The following is a 15,198-nucleotide window of genomic DNA, read 5'->3' as shown; positions in this document are numbered from 1 at the left end:
CATTAGAATTTTGATAGAGATAGCATTGACTCTGTAGCTTGCTTTGTGTTTTATAGATATTTTAACAATATTAATTCTTCCAATCCATGAGCACAGAACAATTTTGCATTTATTTCTGTCTTCTTTAATTCCTTTGATTAATGTCTTATAATTCTCAGTGTATAGATCTTGAACGTCCTTGGTTAAATTTATTCCTAGGTATTTTATTCTTTCTGATATAATTATAAATGGGATTGTTTTTCTTAGTTTCTCTTTCTGGTAGTTTATTGTTATGTATAGAAATGCATGGGGCCCCTGGGTGGTTCAGCTGGTAAAGTGTCTGCCTTCAGCTCAGGTCATGATCTTGGGGTCCTGGGATAAAGCTCTGCGTCCGCTCCCTGTGTGGTGGGGAACCCGCTTTTCCCTCTTGCTCTGCCACTCTTTCGCTTGTGCTCTGTCACTCCCTCTCTATGTCAAATCGGGAAAATCTTTTAAAATTAAAAAAAAATGAAACTGATCTTTTTTTTTTTTTACTGAATTCAGTAATTCTAATAGTTTTTGATGGTGTTTTTTGGGGTTTTCTACATGGGCTCTTCTGTTACCTGCAACACAGATGGATTTGCTGCTTCCTTTCTGATTTGGGTGCCTTTTATTTCATTTTCTCGCCTCGTTGTTCTGGCTGGGACTTCCAGAACTCTGTTGAATAAAAGTGGGGTAAGAGTGGACATCCTTTATTCCTGATCTTACATGAGCAATAGTCCCCAGTGAAGTCTTCCTAACGTTTTTACAAGTCTCAGAATACCTTTTTCTTTAACAGTCTGGCACATGAAAGAGAAGCCTGAGACTGAAACCACCCTGCCCCTCGTGGCTGACCGTGTTGTGGGAAACATGGCCTGATCTGAAAGAGGCAGGGACTGAGGTCAGTGCGTGGAGGGTGGGTGGACGTTCCCTTCTTTTTTTTTAAAATTTTTATTTATTTTTCAATTTATTTTTTTATAAATTTATATTTTATTGGTGTTCAATTTGCCAACATATGGAATAACACCCAGTGCTCACCCATCAAGTGCCCCCCTCAGTGCCCATCACCCAGTCACCCCCACCCCCCGCCGACCTCCCCTTCCGCCACCCCTAGTTCGTTTCCCAGAGTTAGGAGTCTCTCATGTTCTGTCTCCCTCTCTGATATTTCCCACTCATTTTTTCTCGTTTCCCCTTTATTCCCTTTCACTATTTTTTATATTCCCCAAATGAATGAGACCATATAATGTTTGTCCTTCTCCGATTGACTTATTTCACTCAGCATAATACCCTCCAGTTCCATCCACGTGGAAGCAAATGGTGGGTATTTGTCGTTTCTAATGGCTGAGTAATATTCCATTGTATACATAAACCACATCTTCTTTATCCATTCATCTTTCGATGGACACTGAGGCTTCTTCCACAGTTACCATACCTATTCTACTAAAGCTGTTTGGAAAGATAGAAAGAGATGGAATACTTTGCAACTCCTTCTATGAGGCCAGCATCACCTTAATTCCCAAACCAGACAAAGACCCCACCAAAAATGAGAATTATAGGGCAATGTTTAAAAAAAAAACACATTAAAAAAAAGGAGAATTATAGACCAATATCCCTGATGAGCATGGATGCAAAAATTCTCAACGAGATACTAGCCAATAGGATAGAACAATACATTAAGAAGATTATTCATCATGACCAAGTGGGATTTTTTTTTAAAAAAAGATTTTTATTTATTTATGCATGAGAGACAGAGAGAGAGAGAGGCAGAGACACAGGCAGAGGGAGCAGCAGGCTCCACGCAGGGAGCCCGATGTGGGACTCGATCCCGGGTCTCCAGGATCCCGCCCTGGGCTGAAGGCAGGTGCTAGACCGCTGCTCCCCCCAGGGCTGCCCTGGACGTCCCCTTCTGCCCCGAGGCCTCAGCACCCGAGGCCGGCGCCCGCCTTCCAAACGCCGGGAGAGCGCGCCCGCCCGAGCCCTGCAGGGGGCGCCTTCCGCCGCCCCGCGCGGCTCCGACCTGCGGCTGCGAGAGCCCGGGGGCAGCGCCAGCTCCGCGCCAGCCGGGGGGGGGGGGGGGGGGGGGGGGGGGGGCGAGTGCGTCCCCCGACTCCCACTCCCGCAGCTCCCGGGCCCGCGGAGCAGGCTGGGGGGCTGGTGCGGCGGGGGGGGGGGCGGCGGGGAGGGCGGTGCCCCCTTCTCCCCAAGACAGGGCTCTCCCCGCTGCCGGATTTCTTTTCTTTTCTTTTTTTAAAAAATATTTATTTATTCATGAGAGATACAGAGAGAGAGAAGCAGAGACCCAGGCAGAGGGAGCAGCAGGCCCCACGCAGGGAGCCCGATGTGTGTGGGGGGGGCTCGATCCCGGGTCTCCAGGATCAGGCCCTGGGCCCAAGGCAGGCCCCAAACCACTGAGCCACCCAGCTCTCTCCGCTGCCGGATTTCTAGTGGAGAAATCACGCTCCGTGCCGCAGGGGTGGCATCCAGGTTTAATAAAACCCCACAAATGGGTAAGGAGAGGGGTCACTCGTGGTGACCTTGGGGAGGGGTGACCCGCGGCCGCCGCTCGGGCGAAGGGCGGGATGCGGCGAGCGGCCGGGAAGGGGTCCGGGCTCCGGGCTCCGGGCTCCGGGCCCCGGGCCAAGGCCGCACCTCCCCGGGCCCGGCGGGCGGCGGCCGGGCGGCGGCGGAGAGCCCCGCGCGCTGGGCCATGGGCGCCGCCGGCTCGTGGGCCCCGCGCCGCCTCGGCCTCCCCGCGCCCTCCCGGCCCGCCTGGCTCGCGGGGGCGGCGCTCGGCCTGGCCGCCGCGGCGCTGGGGACGGTGGCCTGGCGCCGCGCGCGGTCCCGGCGGCGCGGGCGGCTGCGGCAGGTGGGCACCGTGGCGCAGCTCTGGATCTACCCGGTCAAGTCGTGCAAGGGCGTGCGGGTGAGCGCGGCGGAGTGCACGGCCCTGGGGCTGCGCTGCGGACACCTGCGGGACAGGTAGGGCCGGGCTGCGCGGGACCCGCGGGGGGCCGTCCTCCCCTTGCGGCGGGGCAAGGACAGCGAGAGCGGGGACCCCGGGGCCTCTGGGTCCCGACCCGGTGCGCGGAGACAGCCGCGTCTCCACCTGCGCCGCTGGCCCCGGACTTGCTCATCTCCGCGGGGCGGACGGGTTGCCTCCCCGCCCCCCACCTTAGTTTTATGAGTCGTCCCCGGACAACCCGGGGCGGCGTGGGGCCGCGGAGCCCAGCCCCGGGAGAGCGCGCGGAGGTGGGGCCCGGGACCCCACGGGCAGCCGGCGAGGCCGAGGCTCCTTGCGGCTGCTCAGGCGCCCTGGCGCGCGCTGCCGGCGCCGGTTCCCGCAGGCGATCCTTGCAGGATACGGGATCCGAGGCCCGCGCCCCCCAGCGGTGGAGCCGGGACCCCTGTGTTCTTCAGCACACGGGCCTTTGTGAAGAGTCGTGTTATTAAGGCCCGATCTGGAGAGTCTCGAGCTGCGTGGATTCTTGGGGTGCAGGGCAGGTTGCAGAGGCCGGAGCCAGCCGCGCTCTTCCCCGCCGGCTCTGGGGTCAGGCCAGCCCGGAGCCTCATTGCAAGGCTGCGCTTGAAGCTCTTTCCTCCCAGACCAGCCCTCCCAGCCCCTGCAGGGGGACACAGAACCAAGGGGGGTGACGGTGGGGGTGGGGGTGGGTGGGTGCCGTACAGGGTTCACTAACTCTGAAAGATGAGAGTGTTTATTGAATTCGTTTTATAGGCCCCAGAGCCAAAGGGTGTTGTAATTTCACTCTATCGACTGGGAATATTGATTGAGCTCATGTAATAGTAAATAGCCAAAAGAGCTGGCATTTATGGCAGACACTATATTCGTCAACCCCCTACCACCAGCTGGGATCGGGAGAGGCAAAGGCTCACTGGAGTCAGTGTGACAAGTGCCAGGGAGCACAGGGAAGGGTCACCCCAAAGCGTCTGGGGTGGTCAGGAGTGACGTCATAGCTTGAACTGAAAATTTAAAAGTAATTATGAACTTTCCAGGCAAGTTAATTGGGAGAGGAATATTCTAGACAGAGATGGGTAAAGACCCTGGACTTGGATGAAGGTATGCCGGGGGGAGAGGCAAGGGCACTCGTGGGGAATTACCAGAAAGAATTGAAACTGGCTGGATATGTGTATGCCAGTGTTCACCCGGTGAGCATTACTCACCCCCTGAAAGGTGGAATCAACCCAGATGTCCATCCACAGGCGAATGAATAAACAGCATGTGGTATATACACACGATGGAATATTGTTTGGCCACAGAAATGAACAAAGTTCTGATACACCCTACAGCATAGATAGATCTTGAAAGCATTATGTTAAATGAAATAAGCCAGACACAAAAGGACAAAGACATGATCCTAATTATAGGAAACTGCTATAGTAGGCATGTTCATAAAGACAAGAAGTGGGGTAGAGTTTACCAGGCCTCAGGGAGAGATGGGGGTGGGTGGGGAGTTATTGCTTCATGGGTCAAAGTTTTTATTTGGGGTGATGAAAAAGTTTTGGAAACAGAGGTGAGGGTTGCATAACACTGTGAAGGTTACTTAATGCGGCCGAATTGTCCACCTAAAATGGTTGAAAACATACTTAAAAAAAATATCCATTCTCTATTGGTGGACAGCTTGGGTTGTTTCCACTGTTTGGTGGTGGGAATAATGCTGCGGTGAACATCAGCGTACAAGTATCTGTGTGAGGCCTCTTTTCAAGCCTTTTGGATATACCAAAAGAGCTTGCCAGGCATTTTATGTTGTGTATATTTTACCACGATAAAAAGATTGAAGAGAAAAAGGTTGGCCTGCATGAGGGCACAGGGATTGTGAAGGGCTGGGAGAGCAGCTGAGTTTTGAAGGGTCTCGCGTGCCTTGCTGGAGTTAGAGTTTCGGAACAAAGTTCTGAAAACAGGAACCGCAGGGGGATTTTTCATGAGGGGGTAACGTGATTAGATGGGTGGTTTCGAAAGATTACTGTCAGGATGCCTGCTGGCTCAGTGGGAGGAGCCTGCAACTCTTGATCTCAGGATTGCAAGTTGGACCCCCTCCCCTTGGGCACAGAGATTACTTACAAATAAAATATTTAAAAAAAAGAAAGAAGAGAAAAGGATGATTTGATTGCCATCATTACCTGGAAGAATTAGCACCTGAAGAAGAATGTTCATGTGCTGGTACCAAGGATTTGGAGCAGGCCAGAGCTCAGTCTGGGTCCAGGATGACGACCTGATAAACAGACAGTTCAGGAAAGGGCTCCCACTAACCTTATTTTTCTAGTGTAGCTGCAACATCTCAACCATGATGACCTGCTGGAGGTGAGGCAAGGAAGCTCTTTAACACCTAGTATATTTGCCAGCATTTTCTATTGATGGATTCCCAAAGCACAAGCTCACTTCTCTAACTGTAATCATTTGATCCTGTGTAAATTGAAATGACTAAAATGCCAGTATGGTTAGCTTCCTCATTAGCTGAGAAATAACCTATATGGATGACTCCCCACCTCCCACCCCTGAACAGTTTACTATTGCTTTTATATCTCCATTTATCTTTTTATTTTTTTTTTTTTGGGGGGGGAGTACCTCTAGATGAGGACTATTGTGCCAGAAAAAATATTGTCCGTAGTGTAATGATAGACCTTTAAGCAAATTGCAGAGTTCGCTGTGCTGAATATTGAAACATTAGTTTTTTTAAAAGGTGGGGGTGGACGTGGCCAGGTGAAAGTGGCATGGGATGCCACTCCACTGAACTCCATGCTCTGAGAGCAACAGAGCAACAATCGTGTTATTTCAATCTGCAGGGGCCATGGGTCTGCTGTATGCCAGGGCCTGTGCTTCCTCCTGCCCTTAAAGTCTTTCCAGGAAATAGTTTCTTGTCATTTCTTTGGGGCGTGTTTAATGAGAGTGGTCAGAATTTTGGGCACTTGAGATGAAAATATACTGACATCTTTGATTTTGTGCCATCAAGGAGCTCAAAATGTTCTGAAGATAATAAATATGTTGGATGCTTGAGTGGTTATGAAACCCTTTGAAATTAACTCACAGACTCACTCTTGCTGCTGAGTTGATGTTTAGGATGGACGGATTGACAGACAAGACAGATACACACACACGCACACAGACTCACACACACCAGGCTTACAGGGAGCACATCAAAGAGGATAGCGCAGGACTGAAGCTCCCACAGGAGACTGGCGGCCTAGCATGGTGGGTCATGCGTATCTTGTGTTTTGAACTTGGCAGGTTTTGGCTTGTGATCAATGAGAAGGGGAACATGGTTACGGCTCGGCAGGAACCTCGCCTGGTCCTGATTTCCCTGACTTGTGAGGGTGATGTCCTGACCCTGAGTGCAGCCTACACTAAAGACCTGCTGTTGCCCATCAAGACACCCACCACGAATGCAGTGTACAAGTGCCGGTAAGGAAGGGATGGGTCTTACTCCTCGAACGAGTGTTTATTCACGCAGTTTTGAGGAAGGGTGAACTATGGAGGAATCCTGAGAAACGTTGTCAGTGATTAATCATTGATGGCATTTGTAGGGCAAAGTCCTCAACATCACGATGATGTAAAAGAAAGAGGAACAAGGAAGCAGCTTCAGAAATGTATGTGAATGTGGGGTTGAGAGACTTAAAAGTCCTAGGTAGAAAACCATGGGAATAAAAGCATGTCTGCAAGAGAAAAATAACACACTCAAAGGATGAAGGACAAAAGTGAGGTGGGAGTGACAGTGGACGATGTCCAGGAAGAGGTGAGGTTAGATCCATGTATTCCCATTGGACTTGCCCTAATTCACCTGGGAAGACTGGGAACCTTCCAAAGCTGAGTTGGGAAGGGAGTCGCAAATGTTTTTGTGAACTGTGATATTTAGTACTAATGAAAGGACATTCTGTAATAGAAAAGACAGATACAAAAAAAACAAAAACAAAAAGAAAACAACAAAAAAAAAGAAAAGACAGGTGCAACCAGGAGAGTGACCCAACTGGCACATGCCCAGGGGTCTGCTGGGTAGCGAAGGTGGAGATTTCAGCCAGGAAAGTGCATTGCACAGAGGCTCTTTCCCTGACATTAGAAGGAAGGAAACTTTAGTCTGGGAAAACTAGCTTTGCTTCTGAGAACTTTAGTTCAAGGAAACTTTAGTCTGGGAAAACTAACTTTGCTTCTCAGAACTCTTGTCTTCCCGAGGTGATTTTTTATCGCATTATGGGGAAATTAGAATTGGGTCTAATTATACTCTTGTCATCATTTCTGCATTTTGAATTAAGATGTGTGGTGAACAGTGAATGTAGTCCATAAGTCTGTCATAGAAAATAGCATCACGTCAAAAAAATATAGATCCGAGTTAGCTGGAAAATGTCTAAAGACCCCAAAAAGTTTATAAGATACAATACCCATATAATTTCTGCAATATTTTATAGTTGCAGACATAATATTCTTATTTTAATTTGATGTTTCTAAAATTATAAATGTAATATAATTTCATATATATAAAATTATAAATTATATATTATATATAAAATTATATATAATTATATATACATAATTATTTTATATATATTTTTATATATAAAATTATAATGTATATATAATTATATACATAATATATATAATTATATATATATAATATAAAATTATAAATGTAATATACATTCATAGTTGAAAAATTGGAAAATACTAAAAAAAAGGAGTAAACAAAAACATATGAGATAACAATAAGTAATATTCTGATGTTTTCCTTGTAGTTAATACCTTAAAAGAAGTAATATAAAAATCAGAGTCTTGAATACTGTCATATATACTCGATATATTGAGTACTTTTTCATATTGTTAAAATCTTCAAAAATAACAATTTTCATGTTGGCCTAATAGTTCCTTCTGAAAGTGTGTCCTGCAATGCATCTTAACATGTTCCCACAATTAAATATTTGGATTGTTTTCCATTTCTTTCCAGGTGTGAAGAAGACCGTGACGAAAATCTTGGTGTAAAAATCTTTGTTCAGAATGCTTATTATTTCCTTAGGGAAAAATTTTTAGCAATGGTTTTGCTAGAAACAAGAAACTTTAGACTTCTGATATATGTTGCTAAATAGTTTTGCGGAATGGTTATACCAACTCTATAGCCACCAGTATTTTATGGGTGGCTAATTGCATTCTGACCACTATGTTCAAAAACATTTGACCATTTTTATAGGAAAAAGATGGCAATTTCTTGTTGCTTTAATTTGCATTAATGTGTTGTCCGAGGCAAACTTTTTATTTTTACCATTTTTTAAGTACGCCCTACACCCAACATGAGGCTTGAACTCATGACCCTGAGATCAAGAGTTGCATGCTCTAAAAACTGAGCCAGCCAGGTGCTCTTGAGGCAAACTTTTTAATTTGTCTGTTGCAATTTGTATTATATGTTTGCTGAAATCCTGGTTTCTGTTTATTTGCCATAACTAGGTATCTACCCATACTTTCTTATAGTTATTTTTTCCCATGTAATTATTAATTCATTTGAAATTATGTGAAAACTTTTTTCATGGTTCCATGCAGGCTCTTTGGTTCACTCTCAAAGACTAAACAAGAGCCTGTTTGGAAATTGCAAAATGAGAAGGTTTAGACACATTATGATAGTTCACAGATATGTCAAAAGAAAGAAAGTAAGAAAGAAGCCCATGCATATGTGGTCAATTATTTATGACAAAGGAGACAAGAATATAAAAAGGGGGAAAGGATGGTCTCTTCGATAGATGGCAGAGGCAAAACTGTCACCTGCAAAGAATGAAACTGGACCCCATCTTACATCATTCAGAAAAATCAATTCAAAATGGATTAAAAACTTAAACATAAAACCTGAAACTGTAAAACTTCAAGACACCAAAAACCACAGGGGACAAGCTCCTTGACATCAGTCTTGGCAATGATATATATATATTTTTGGATATGACACCAAAAGCAAAGGCAAAAAAGAAAAAAGCAAAAATAAATAAACGGGACCACACAAAACTAGAATGCTTGTGCACGGCAAAAGGAACCATCAACAAAATGAAAAGGCAACCTACAGAATGGGAAATTATTTGCAAATCATATATCTGATGAGGGGTTAATAACCAAAATATAAGAAGAACCCATACAATTAAATCTTAAGAGAAAAAATTCCAATTTAAAAATGAGCAGCAGGACCAAATAGACATCTTTCCATGGAAGACCTACAATGGCCAAGAGGTACATGGAAAGGTGCTCAATGTCACTCATCATCTGGAAAATGCAAATCAAAACCGCAATGAGATACCACCTTACATGCGTCAGACTGGCTATTATCAAAAAGACAAACATTATATGGTCTCATTCATTTGGGGAATATAAAAAATAGTGAAAGGGAATAAAGAGGAAAGGAGAAAAAATGAGTGGGAAATATCAGAAAGGGAGACAGAACATGAAAGACTCCTAACTCTGGGAAACGAACTAGGGGTGGTGGAAGGGGAGGTGGGTGGGGGGTGGGGGTGACTGGGTGATGGGCACTGAGGTGGGCACTTGACGGGATGAGCACTGGGTGTTATTCTATATGTTGGCAAATTGAACACCAACAAAAAATAAATTTATATAAAAAAAAGAGTGATACCAAGTGTTAGGGAGGATGTGCATTCTGCACTATTGGTGGGAATGTAAATTGGTGCAGCCACTATGGAAGACAGTATGAATTTTCCTTAAAAATTTAATAACAGAACTGCCATACAATCCATACGAAGTTGCTCAGAACACAGAAATGTGGGAAGAGAAAGGAAGAAGGCAGAGAACAAATTGTGCTAATTTATTTAATTTTTAATTTTAATTTTAAAAAATTTTATTTATTTATTTATTTGACAGAGAGCGCGAGTAGGGGGAGTGGCAGGCAGAGGGAGAGGGAGAAGCAGGTTTCTTGCCAAGCCTGACTCAGGGCCCATTCCTAGGACCCTGAGATCATGAGCTGAGCTGAAGGCAGACTCTCAACTGGCTGAGCCACCCAGGTGCCCCCAAATTGTATTAAATTATTTTTATTTTTTATTTTTAAAGATTTTATGTATTTATTCGAGAGAGAGATAGTGACAGAAAGCAGGAGTGGGAAAGAGAGGGAGATGCAGACTCCTTGCTGATCAGGGAACCCGACGTGGGGTTCAATCCAGGACCCTGGGATCATAACCCAAGCCGAAGGCAGATGCTTAACTGACTGAGCCACCCAGGCACCCCAAATTTTGCTAATTTAAAGGCCTCATATTTATGAATCTTCTCTACCGAAGGCAGTTAGAAAAGACTGGAGAAGGTAACTCCTACTCAAATATGAAGGCAGCAACACAGAAACCCCAAGGAACATGAAAAGTCAATGAAACATGACATCACCAAGAGAGCAAAAGAGCCTAGTAACCCATTTCAAAGACACAGGGGTGTGTGATTTACCCAATTAAGCATTCAAATGCTGTTTTAAGGAAACTCCATAAGATACAAGAAAACATGGAGAGACAATTCAGTGAAAACAGGAAAATGATAAATGAACAAAGAAGTTAAAGAGATAGAAATGATTTAAAAAAAAAAACCCAATAGAAATTCTACAGCTGAAGAATAAAACGAGTGAAATGAAAAATGAGTATTATCAACAGCAACATGGGTCAAGCCAAGGGAGGAATCTGTAGGGTTGAAGACCAGACCTTTGAAATGATCCACTCAGAGGAGAACAAATTAAGGTGAATGAAAAAGAGTGAAAAAAGTCCATGTGCGCTACGGGTTACCATTAAAAGAAACTATTGGTGAATTATTGGAGTTCCAGAAGAAGAACAGTGGAAGTGGTAGAAAAATTATTTAAAGAAGTAATGACTGGCAGATGCCTAAATCTGGGGAGACCTTTGCATCCAAGTTCATGAAGCTTATAGGTCACTAAATAAACTCAAATGAAGCCCCTCCGAGACATTATAATAAAACCATCAAAAAATCAAAGAAAAAGAATCTTAAAAGCAGCAGGAGACGAGAAGCCTGTAACTTTCAAGGGAACCCCTGTAAAGCTATCAGCCAACTTCTCAGTAGAAACCTTACAGGCTAGGAGAGAGTGGAATGATCAATAATATTGCCATTCAAGAATATTCTCTCTGGCAAAGTTATCCTTTAGAAAACGAAGGACAGGGACGCCTGGGTTGAGCATCTGCCTTCAGCCCAGGGCGTGATCCTGGAGTCCTGGGATTGAGTCCACATTGGGCTCCCTGCATGGAGCCTGCTCCTTCCTCTGCCTGTGTCTCTGCCTCTCTCTGTGTCTCTCATGAATAAATAAATAAAAATCTTTTAAAAAATGAAGGACAGGTAAGGACTTTCTCAGACAAACACAAGCTGAGGGAGTTCATCACCGCTACATCTGCCTTACAAGAAATGCTAAAAGAAGTTCTTCAAGCTGAAAGGAAAAGATGCTAATTAGTAAAATGAAAGAATATGAAAATATACAACACACTGATAAAGATAAACAGAGAATTGGGGCACCTGGCTGGCTCAGTCGGTAGAGCATGTGACTCTTGATCTTGGGTTTGTGAGTTTGAGCCCCTTATTGGGTGCAGGGATTAGTAAAAACAAAAAATGAAGTGAAACAAAAAAAAGTAAACAGAGAATCAAATTCAGAATACTTTAATACTGTAACATGTAGTGTGTTAATCACTTAGCTCTAGCATAATGGTTAAAGGATAAGAATATTAGAACTATAGCCACAATAATTTATTAATAAATATGCAATATAAAAACAGGTGAACTATGACATCAGAAACATAAAGGGGAGTGGGAAGTAAAAGAGTAGGGTTTTTTTTTAAAGATTTATTTATTTATTTATTTATTTATTTATTTATTTATTTATTCATAGAGACAGAGAGAGAGAGAGAGAGAGAGAGAGAGGCACAGGGAGAAGCAGGCGTCATACAGAGAGCCTGACGTGGGACTCGATCCCGGGTCTCCAGGATCACGCCCTGGGCTGCAGGCAGCGCTAAACTGCTGTGCCACGGGGGCTGCCCGAGTAGGGTTTTTATATGGGATAAAAATTAAGTTATCAGCATAAAATAGACTGCTATATCTTTAAGATGTTTTAATTTAACCATATGGTAACCACAAAGCCAAAAAACCTGTAGTAGAATCCTAGAAGATAAAGGGAAGGGAATAAAAGCATTCCACTATGGAAAATCATCAATTTACCAAAGAAGATAGAAAAAGAGGAAGAAAGGAACAAGGGAATTGCAAAATAATAAGATGGTATTAATTTGTCCTTAGTTATCAATTTTTCATTTTCAGAGAAAGAGTGTGCTTGTACGCACCTGTGCACAAGAGCTGTTCAGGAGGGGCAGATGGAGAGGGACAGAGAGAGAATCTTCAGCAGGCTTCATGCCCAGCCCAACATGTGGCTCGATCTCATGATTCTGAGATCATGACCTGAGCCAAAATCAAGAATCAGATGCTTGACTGACTGAGCCACCCAGGCCCCCCTAGTTATCAGTAATTTAAAGGAAATGGATTAAATTCTTTTTAAAAAAATTTTTTTAATTTATTTCTGATAGTCACACACACACACACACACACACAGAGAGAGAGAGAGAGAGAGAGAGAGGCAGAGGGAGAAGCAGGCTCCATGTACCCGGAGCCCGACGTGGGATTCAATCCCGGGGCTCCAGGATTGCGCCCTGGGCCAAAGGCAGGCGCCAAACTGCTGCGCCACCCAGGGATCCCGGAAATGGATTAAATTATGCAATCATAGACACAGAGGCTAGATGGATAAATAAGATATATATATATAGGGATCCCTGGGTGGCGCAGTGGTTTGGCGCCTGCCTCTGGCCCAGGGCACGATCCTGGAGACCCTGGATCGAATCCCACATCGGGCTCCCGGTGCATGGAGCCTGCTTCTCCCTCTGCCTGTGTCTCTGCCTCTCTCTCTCTCTCTGACTATAATACATAAATCAATAAAAATTAAAAAAAAGATATATATATATGTATATATATACATACATACATATATATATATATATATACTCTAAGAGACTCACTTCAGTTTTAGAGACACACATAGGCTCTGGGTGAAGGGTTGAGAAAAGATACTCTACACACGTGTAAACCAAAAGAGAGCAAGGGTTGCTATATTTAATCAAACAAGGTAGACTTTCAGCCAAAGACTATGATAAGAGACAATGAAGATCATTATATAATGAAAAGGGATAAATTCATCAAGAATATATACCAATCGTAAATATATATATATATATATATCCCCACTTTGGAGTTCCTAAATATAGTAAGCAAATAGTAACGGAAATGGACAATATAACAATAGTTGGGACTTCGATATATCCCACTTTCAGTGATGGATAGATCATGCAGAGAGAAAATCGATAATGAAATGTTGGCCTTGAACCCTGCTTCACACCAAGTGGAACCTAACAGACATTGACTGGACATTCTCTCCAACAACGACAGAATATATGTTCTGCTCAAGCACACGAGGAACATTCTAGGTCACGAAACAAGTCAGCAAACCTGGGATTGAAATCATATCAAATAGTTTTACAACCACAATGATACGAAACCGGAAAACAAAACAGGGGGAAAGCTGCAAAGTTTACAAACATGCAGAAATTGAACAGTACACTTCGGAACAACCAGTGAATCAAAGGAGAAATCGAAAGGGAAACTTTAAAAAAATCTTGAAACCAACGAAAATGGAAACACAATTTACCAATACCGGTGGGATGCAGCAAAAGCGGTTCTCAGAGAGAAGCTTACAGTGATAAATACCGACATTAAAAAAAAAATCTCAAATAAACAGCCTCATTTTATATTTCAAGGAGTTAGAACAAGAGCACATGAAAGCCTGAAGTTAACATAAGGAAGGAAATAACAAAGATCAGAGCAGAAATAAATGAAACAGAGGCCAGAACAATAATAGAAAAGATCAACAAAATGAAGAACTGGCGTATTTATTTTCATTTTTTAAAAAAAATTTGAATATTAGCTGCACACATAAGAGCTGGAGCTTTGAAAAAATAAAATCGACGAACTTTTAGCTGGGTTAATTAAGAAAAAGGAGAGCAGACTCAAGAACGAAAGAGGAGACAGTAAAACTGATACCCCAGAAATACAAAGGATCATAAGAGAAGAAAGTGAACTTGAAATAACTGGGGGGAAGAAACAACCAAACTAGAGTGATGACTATCACCTACTGAGCACATCTGGGACCTGAGAATTGGCACGATCCTAAGACACAGAGTAAGAAATATCTGCAAGGTCACTGAGCTAGTCCTCTGTGGAGACGGGATGCAGGGTGAGTAGGTCTATCTGACTCTCCTTTTTCCCAAACTTCGGGCATTTGCACAACACAGCCATGCTTTATGCTGGGTCTCAGGCCACCTCAACTCTTACAGCTGACCCTTGAGTAACGAGTGGGAACTCTGTGGGTCCACTTACATGCAGATTTTTTTTCAATAAGTACAATGCAGTCCTGCAGATTTATTTCTTCTCTTTTATGACTCTCTTAATAACATTTTCTTTATGGGAAGCCTGGGTGGCCCACTGGTTGAGTGTCTGCCTCCGGCTCGGGTAGTGATCCTGGGGTCCCACATCAGGGTCCCCGCAGGGAGCCTGCTTCTCCCTCTGCCTGTGTCTCTGCCTCTCTCTCTCTCTCTGTGTCTCTCATGAATAAATAAATAAAATCCTAAAAAAAATTAAAGCTCTCTTTTCTTTAGCTTTATTCGTAAGGATAGGGTAGATAATACAAATAACATACAAGATATGTGTTCATCACTATTTGTTATCCGTGAGGCTTCTGGTCAATAGTAGGCTGTTAGTAGTTAAGTTTTGGGGGAGTCAACAGTTATCTGTGGGATTTCCACTGCATGGAGAGTTGACATTTCTAACCCCCATGTTGTTCAAGAGTCAACTATATTAATGTATTTTTTCAAATTGATTCAGTGTCTTAAAAATACCTTAAAGGCATTTATTTTTATTTATTATTATTTTTTTATTTTTTTTACATTGGTTTTTAAGTTCAATTTGGCATTTATTTTTATTTTTTATTTTTTGGGGGATTATACATTTTATTGTATTTTATTTTATTTTTTTATTTTTATAAATTTATTTTTTATTGGTGTTCAATTTGCCAACATAAAGAATAACACCCAGTGCTCATCATCCCGTCAAGTGCCCCCCTCAGTGCCCCGTCACCCAGTCACCCC

General features: G+C 43.5%; 1 protein-coding gene across 2 annotated transcripts in view; it reads left to right on the top strand.

Annotated features, from left to right (window-relative positions):
* The first annotated feature begins 2,598 nt into the window (after positions 1-2,598).
* The window catches only part of MTARC1 (mitochondrial amidoxime reducing component 1), a 33,946-nt gene continuing 21,346 nt past the window's right edge, over positions 2,599-15,198 (top strand). The window contains exons 1-2 of one of the 2 annotated variants that reach the window (XM_041773802.1): positions 2,599-2,976; positions 6,239-6,412. In XM_041773802.1, the coding sequence (XP_041629736.1) occupies positions 2,705-2,976; positions 6,239-6,412 (446 nt within the window). In that variant the 5' untranslated portion in view covers positions 2,599-2,704. The remainder of the gene's footprint in view (positions 2,977-6,238; positions 6,413-15,198) is intronic. The other variant, XM_041773801.1, reaches the window with a different exon arrangement.

The sequence above is a fragment of the Vulpes lagopus genome, chromosome 11, assembly GCF_018345385.1.
Source record: "Vulpes lagopus strain Blue_001 chromosome 11, ASM1834538v1, whole genome shotgun sequence".
Taxonomy (NCBI): Eukaryota; Metazoa; Chordata; class Mammalia; order Carnivora; family Canidae; genus Vulpes; species Vulpes lagopus.
This window is presented reverse-complemented; position numbering and strand designations above follow the sequence as displayed.